Here is an 8,995-nt window from a genome sequence, read left to right as displayed (position 1 = left end):
CTCCCAATTCCAAAATAGGCGCCGACCAAAGCTGGTTGTGATGCGACCGACCCAATCTTGGATCCATAAACCACTGACGCGCACTCCTTGATCCTGAAACAAAATTAATATTGAAGGTTAGTTGTAAATACTGATACAATTTAATAATAAATACACAAGCAATAATTTAATAATCAAATAGCATGTGCGTAAACGTAGGCCTAATATAATAGGAAATAGTGATACACATGCAATATCGCCAATGTTTCTAAATATTGAGCCGGCCACTTCCGTATGAACACGCCGGGCACACACTGCATCGGGAGACGGTCGTCCTACGCGATTCTATAGAAGACCGCAAGATGGAGAACTGTGGTCGACCATCTGCTTTGTCTGGCACCAAATATCAGCAGACGACGTCAAGTAGTGAAGCACTCGCACAGAGTGTTGACGGAATGTGGGCCGACACAGCGTATTTCCAATTTGAGAAAATATTAATAGCAAAACCAATAGGAGATCTAATGATTAGTTGGGTTACCTCTGCCATCTTGAGGTATTCCAGCATGGATGCTGTTCCACCTTGTACCCCAAGAATAATCCCAGAATGTATCCAGTCTGGCAACACCGGTTGTCTTCCGAGTATGTTCGTCAACATAGACACCAACTCAATGAATGAATTTGCTGTTCGAATAGCCACGTGACCAGGATTCAAACTACTAATAAATACTTCGTGAAAATCCTTATGTCTGAAGTCAAAACCTACATAACTTGAAACTGAAGAGTGTAGAAAGTACTTCTTCGATGACACAAATGTAGGCTGTGCCCAGTACGTGGTGTGATAATCTCCGCCTCCGCCGTCAGAATTATCAGCTTCAAATGTTGCGTATGTTGACTTATTACGACCCACACCCTGGCATCAAAAGACAAAAACAGGAGCACATTATTTCGAACACACTTAATTCAATAATGAAAATTTATTTTTCAGAAAAACATAAATTTTAATGTATCCTATACAAAATATAATACCAGGGTTTCAACATTGGAGTTAAGTATCTGTAAATTACCGAGTACTTACTGACGCGCTCTTATTTCATTCAAACAGAGATTGATACCAACAGCACTGAATGAATTTTGCCAGGACTAGTGAACCTGAAATAGTTATCTACAAATGCCATACAGAATCTATTAGACCTTACTATATTTCATATTCTCAAAATATTTCTCATTCTAAGGACCACAGAAATTTTGTATTCCACTCCAATCCACGTCCGATAATCTTTTCTCTGTTTGACAGAAACTTAAACCTCATCTTTTCCCATTCTTTAATATTAATACGATTATATTGTTTCTTTTTCTTATTTTAATATATTTTTTTTTTATTTACATTGTTAGAGTGTAAATAGAAGTGTGAGACTCAAGCAAGATGAAAACAATCTGTAGTAATAACTTACCTGTTCTCGTGTCCATATCGGGAAAGTCTGTCCTTTCATATTGAAATATGAAAACTGCTCACCTGCCCCATACACGTATTCTTCGGGATCCGCCTTTATCCTGAACCACAGACGGTCCATACCTGACGGCAAATCGCCGAATGTAATGTCCAAGAGACCATCTTTATTTGTTAATGTCACTCGTAACTAAAAAACAACAAATTGTGCTTAATAGCACACTTATGTAAGTGTTTTGTTATTTTCAAGAATATAGATTATACTTATGATTACTGGCCCCTGTGAGTTGTATTTTTAAGTGTCCAGTCTTTAAGCAAAACCCATGCTTCAAGCATCCGCCATCGAGGTATGTTTCTTTCTTCCATGTCAGCACACACTATAGCACACACATACCCACACACACACACACACACACATACACACGGAAAGGATTTCTAATCAAGAATTAATATGATTTATTTAAATTTGACTACTAACGAAGTAAAAAAAATATTTTTTTAAATATTGTACCTTGGACACCCCATTGGGAAATAGGCCTAGTAGACAGAACTACTTTTACATTCCCAAAAAGCCGTTTTCAGGTATAAAAATTCACGTTACCGGCTATAATTCAATTTGTGAAAGATACGTGAAATTGCGGCCGAGGTAATCATAACGAAAATGCTGTGTAAATATAGGCCAAAATGAAAGAAAATAATGTTTAACTAGATTTATAATGATTATTACCCCATACAGTGGCGTATCTAGAAGTNNNGGGGGCTCGATGATCAGTTGAGGGGCGCTAATTCGCAAAATAAGGTGATTTTAGGTGATTTTTAACCACTTGACCGTGATTTTTTTTAGGGGTGGGGCTGGAGGGGCGACCCCCCCCCCCGTAGATATACCAGTTACCCCAAAATCCTATCAATGTACAATGTTTTTCGAATCAATGAGGTGAACCTGATACACCTTGATTAGCCCTGGCTCTAAACCTTAAACAATTGTATCTGCTAACGTAATATTCTTTTATTTTATTTTTCTATACTAGTAGGGGCCTATGTTTTTATTAGTATAGTATGATTTTCAAGGAGATTTTATGGAATACTATTGTCCACATAACTCCACTTCAGTAAAAAAATTATAAGCGCTATATATCAATGCATTAGGCTTATAATACCTTTAAATAGCATTATTCGTATGTATTACTGTATTTAAAATTCTTAGAAAATGTTTTATAACAATCTAATATATGTATTGTATATTTTAGTTTTACTCTAGTATTGCGGCATAATTATTAAGGCACCTACCGAAAGCGTGCCTCTTTTGAAAGTGATTTCTATCTCGTCCGGCTCTTCATACTGAACCATAACATCATTAAGCCCAATGCGTTCTTCGACATAATCAGAGATTTCAAAATTGCCATGGTGCGACTTGAATGCTAACTTTCCAGATCCAAGGTACAAAAAGGGAGATTCGTCAGAATGCTTGATTAAGTGAATTCCGTTATAATAAACATCCAGCTCATTTTGCTCGTTCAGGGTGTAGTCTAACGTTCCAGATACTAACGTTCCCGTCAAGAATGCGTAAACCAGTAGCCACATACTGTTTAAAAGAAAAGAATATAGCTTCATTTTTCTTTTTAACTGTCAAATTACAATCAGGTACCTACGAGTCGGTGCTTATACATAATGTCTATCTACAGACCTCTTGTACTGCTTACATGCGCCATGAACTTTGACGCTCAATAATTACTGTTAGAAACCTGGTTATAGGAGACTAACCATAACACAAGCCTTATTAACAAAAATGTTTAAGCGCAGTGTTTGCTTTTAATGACTGTTAGCCATAATAGTCAATTGATGTGATGTGCGTACTCTATGACATACTAACCTATGTTATTTATCTTGTTACCCAGTTGCTTTTTATGACTGTTAGCCATAATAGTCAATTGATGTGATGTGCGTACTATATGACATACTAACCTATGTTATTTATCTTGTTACCCAGTTCTCCCTTCAATTTAAGACCCCTCTAAATCCAGACCACGTTTTGGAGTAACAATATTTATATTTTCACTCAATGTTATCCCTCTATTTACAACCCCTAGACCACCCTAAATTTCCCGGTCCCAATGTCATTTAAGGGTCAATGTATCTGGAATAGATGCTCTGGTGCCAATGATTTGATGATCAGATGCATTTATTTATTTATTTTATTCCTTTAGGCACACACACATTGTCAATATTGAATATTATATATGTCCTATTCACAGGTGGCAATCCTCTTCACGAAATAAACATACTGTACATACATATAATGCTTTATACAATTTAAGTCTCATTATGACGTTTGGAAGTAGATTTGTTTTAGGTTGTAAAAAAAATTCAGCAATGCTGACAAAAATTCAACCCAAGACCATAAGATTAGTTATGGCGTAAGGTTGACGTGTTTGCATTTTGCTCTCTGAACTTTTGTCATTACATATCAGTAGATAACATAAATGATAATGTGTAAACAAGATCCTCCCTGAATCTCATCAAACTACAGTAGGGTGTGGATATGTGTAAACGCAATTTGCGTTTTCTGAATAAACCGGTTGCAGCTAGGTTAAACTCTATGATATGCATGAACAATTTTTGCTTTCAGTCACAGAATTGCTATGAACGTACACTGGCCTATACAAGGCCTGCAGGCAATGAATGAGTATCCAAGCAGGCCTACATCGCTATTCATTGCAGCAAATAGTTTGAATTTCACCAACTTCGCAGTAATTGTGAACTTGGTTTTCATTTTTGTAACTTCATAATTTGTTTAGTTCTATAGGCCTATATTTTGTACGGAAGCACCTAAGTGCACTTAGGTGCTTCCGTAATTTTGGGTTTGGGTTTCCGTTTTTCTTTTTTTACCTTATACTTCTGAACTACTTTTTTGATGACATTTTAACTTCATTTCTCATTATATCAATGAGGGAAAGCCCTATGCTCTGTTGTACAAACAGGCATAGTAAGTCATATTTTTTTTTCTTCTCCCATTTTCCTATGATTTTGCACTGCAGGATTTTTGTGTCTGCCACTTGGCCAATTTCCATGCTTAGATATTCTTCAAACTTTATCCAATCTATGGCCATAAGTGGCCATAAGTCACATAGTGGAGTTGAATAGCTTGGTGGTTAAGATGCTTGCCTTCCAATCCCAGGGTCCTGGGTTCAATTCCTGCCAGTTGCAGGACTTTTTCTCACGACCAAAACAATTCCACTCCCTAAATCTCATATTGAGATTTAGTTTGTGTAAAGCATCGTGTGTGTATGTTTGTCTTGTGTAAGGGATTGTCACCTACAAGTAGGACAGCGATATTTTCGCTATTGACAATCCTTGGCCTAAATAAATAAATAAAAAAAATTAAAAATTAAAAATTTTTTTATATCAAAGATGTACAAATTAAAAATGACGTCATTCTACATATTTTTAATACTAATAAACAAGCAATTAGACTTTCACTATATAATAATGATTATCATTAGGCCTATGAGGAAAAACATATGTTCTCCTATACAGACAAAGTATAGTTTGTATTATTTTTTTTATTAGGCAACATATCTCCTTCCGTTTGAGATATTTTAACGGAGCATGTTCCAACATCAAGTTGAGTTTAACTTAGTAGGACTATACGTACAATGATGATTATCAATCAATGCCATTAATAAATAATCTGGTATGAATTGGCGCTATTATTAAGCTACCTAGACGTACCGTATCTATCGACACACCTTACAATATTCTTCAAAAAAATGTAAATGGTATCTTTTTTATAATTAAAAGTTACTAAGATAAAACAAGGAAATAAAAATGACATTTCTCCGGTTACCACAAAATGCCACATTAATTTCAAAACGAAAGTGAAAGAAATTTGCTTCTGTAAGATATCATCATCATCATCTTCATTATCATATCATCATCATCATCATCATTATTAGTGTTACTGCATGTTAGCATCTGAACTAGGCCTATATACTGTTAGCTATGCATACTATTTACATGGTACAGTAATGTACGCGCGAGTTGGATCATGATGGTTGGATTTATTCGGTGAAAACGCCGAGGATAACCCACGAAAGTCTGAAGAAGATATACTTCCAGGGGTCCTGGTGGTGATTGGGCAGTTCACCGGGAGACAATGCCCATCTCTTTTCCAAATAGTGTAGTACGTCCTAAGGTGCACACGGGACCAACAGCTTTAAAGTCTTACCCGAAAGACGGTGCGCTAGTAACATGCATTTCAGCAATCCAGCTGAAGCATGAGGAAAGAATCAGCGATGGAATTGAACCGGGGACCTACAGATCTACACGGTTCAGCGTGCACACAGTGGTACGTACCGCCAGTTTAGCCAACTGCTGAGCTAAGATGCACTCTGAATGACAACATTCCTATCAAATAATATCTAGACCTGTATACAGTATTTACAACAGGTCTAGACCTTATTTGATAGGGTCAGACCTATTGTATACACAGTATTTACAACTTAGATAATAGCCTAATTAATATTTAAGTTATTGCTATCTATGGCTCTGGATATGTTGAGCCTACTTACCGGAAATTCCATCAAGCTTGCAGACACGTGATCTTCGTGACGTCAAATAGCACACAACACTCATGTAGGCCCTAATTGTCCGGTAGCGATGTATTTACCATCAGAAAATCATAAATAGAATTGTTCTTTTATTAAAATATACCTTATTTTAACTTTACTATAATTCATTGTTGTTTTGACTCATTCTATAAATACATTTGTCTTGATAAATTTGCTAAAAAGTTGCAGAAACATTAGTTAATTTTCCTATCCTCGCGCACGTCAACACCAGAAAAGTTACCGGTACTTTTAGTTGAGGGCAGCATTGAATATGGACTCTTTGATTGGAGCCTATTGCTATATCTTATATTACTAATTTTAACTGATATTGTTTTGGGGTTTAGTCGTCATAAAAATTTCGAACACAAGTATATTTAATACATGAAATTGAATTTTTCCTTTATATTTCACTTAATTGTATAACAATAATGTATTAATTGAGCACATTTTGACTATAATGACATTCCATATTGTCATAATGAAAACTTGAAGACATCTGCTCACTGAACGGTTCACTGCACACCTTAACACAGTAAATGAGTCAAAACGGGACCCCATTTTCTCACAAAATCGACTATATAATTTGAACGGTTTCATTTGGCAATCTGGGGCGTCACGCGCTTAAGGCCAATAACAGCTACGAATTTCAAGTTTTCTGCGGTTAGTGCGTTCATGCATAAGATGTAGGTCAAATTTACCTGAATGAGCTTTTGTCGAAAATAGGGGGAAAGTTTTCATTATGATTCCAACACAAAAATAAATTTTGAACAGCCCCTTAAATATACCTGATATTCACCATATTAATGATCATTTACACCAATAGAAATTAGCATAGGCCAACCGTAAGTAGTAACTTTCGGGTTGTTCTCTCGTCTACGTACGCAGTACAGTCTAGTTTCAACAATTCGAAAAGATAAAACTTGTATTCGTGTAATAGTGGCGGTGTAGGTCTGCTACCCCTCTATTTGTTGTAAAAAAAATGTTTGCAAAATTTATTAGAAAAAAATTACCAAGCTAAATATTAAAAATTAATCAACTACATGTATCTAATTAACAAATGTGCTACAGGTTTAAGGGAGAAATTACTATTATTATTTTGCGTTTGTTTTATTCGACTTTCGATGTTCAACCACACGTTCAGGTCTATAGTTCCATGATATATTTGAGTGTTGAGTATAGCATTCAATTGCAAGAGGTCCGACTCTCGTGGTTTCGTTGCAACGTAATCCTTTCAAAAAGAACTGCCACGAAGGGATGTGTCGTTAAAAGAAGAGATTAATAATTCGATCCGAGTGGCAGGGCACTCACGACCACTTGACTGTCGTCGGGGAAATCCCCCCCCCCCACCATCGGGGACATCAGTCCCTCCGTCAAACAAATCCTGCTACCACTTCAAGAAGCACTTTTTTACATTTTTGGGAAAATTGTCCCCCATAAAGATTTGAACGACATTAAATTCACGGACTAGTACCTGTCTCTTATACACATCTAGATGTGTATAAGAGACAGTAATGGTGCTTGTACCTGTAATAGGACTAGTCAATTGTTCCATTGAAACACGTGAGACATATTGAGTAACACGGAATTTATGAAACTAATAACTTTTTTTGTAAACACTATTCAATTCGGTTATAAACCGTTTAAACATTCAAACAGACCGGGTCACAGAAGATTCATTGAATGGAGATATAACCTCATACAACCAAAATAGTACATGCCTAAGCACGATAATTGTCGTAACTTTACTTTGGCAGAGTGAACGCCCATGTCTAATTCGTTGACTTCACTTATTCGACATTTGTAACAATACATTTGAATTCCAGTGCGTTGAACAACCAGCTTGAAGTGAACCAAATAAGTTAATTTATAGTTTGTTTTATTAGCTGTTATTTTATCGTCTTCGTTTTTTCCTCTACATTCTTAGAAATCGTTTATGCTGTCTAATTTAATGATGTTTAATTAATTAATTTATTTATTTATTTGTGCCACTTCACCTTCGTATCAGTGGCACTCACTAGTCAGTAGTGCGGTCTTACAAAATACACAAAAGAAAAAAGGTGAACACAATCTTAACTATGAATTTGCGTCAGGAAATATCATAGGAGTGATGTTTTGCCCTACCTAACGTGTTATCTCGTTATCAGGCTAGATACCTGGAGGTCGTGGGCCCGATTCGCACCCGAATCACTTGCGAATTTTTTTCGCTAGTATTCAGTACGATAACACGTCAGGTAGGGCAAAACATCACTCCTATGATATTTCCTGATGTAAATTCACATCTTTATAGCGCTTGCAGTACCCGCTGCTATTAGGGTATCAGATTCATTACTAGCCACCAAGCGCAAGCTCTGTGAGCAAGCTCTGTGGTCTAGTGGTAAAGACATCAGGCTAGATACCTGGAGGTCGTGGGTTCGGTCCCCCCCCCCCGCGAATCACATGCAATTTTTCCCGCTAGTATTTGGGGACGTACTGTGTATTCGGTACGATAACACGTCAGGTAGTACAAAACATCACTCCTAAGAATCTTAACATTAACAATCAATATTTTCTTTATTTCAGATGTTCTTAATGTATTTTTCTGATGATCATAACCTTGTTTCTAATTTAGTCAAATTTCCTGGGGCGGATCAAGAATTTTTCAAACACTGGGGACCATAGAATTTTCAGGATAGATAAGTGAGTAGCTCTAATTTCAATACATAACATTGATATGCATTGACATTTTAAAATTTAGTGGTTCTTACCGGATCCATTCTTGATTCCTGGTGACGTCGAGAATAGCTACTGCAGAGTGTAACTATTGCAGTGAAAACACTGTACAGATAGTGTAACGATTTCATGGAAACCGGCTTCAATGTCTTAGTTTAATTGTAAAAATACATGCTGCTAAATCAGTCCTTGACTGCAAATTGTATTCCATTTTGTGAATTTTTTTTAAATAAAGATTTATACTGCATATATA

The 8,995-nt window shown here is 36.3% G+C and overlaps 1 protein-coding gene across 1 annotated transcript; it reads right to left on the bottom strand.

Moving 5' to 3' along the window:
* On the bottom strand, window positions 1-3,109 carry LOC117106256 (sulfoquinovosidase-like; the record flags this gene model as incomplete). Its single annotated transcript, XM_033247616.1, has 4 exons — window positions 2,714-3,109; window positions 1,431-1,616; window positions 518-889; window positions 1-93 (listed from the first exon to the last, which is right to left on the bottom strand). Coding segments are annotated over exons 1-4 (975 nt in total), but the record flags the coding sequence as incomplete, so codon positions are not given.
* Window positions 3,110-8,995: the final 5,886 nt, after the last annotated feature.

This window comes from Anneissia japonica, unplaced genomic scaffold, assembly GCF_011630105.1.
Source record: "Anneissia japonica isolate Jap-2015-1 unplaced genomic scaffold, ASM1163010v1 scaffold142_len1259957_cov175, whole genome shotgun sequence".
NCBI classification, from domain to species: Eukaryota; Metazoa; Echinodermata; class Crinoidea; order Comatulida; family Comatulidae; genus Anneissia; species Anneissia japonica.
Note: the sequence above shows the minus strand (reverse complement) of the source record. Positions and strands in the feature narration are given on the sequence as shown.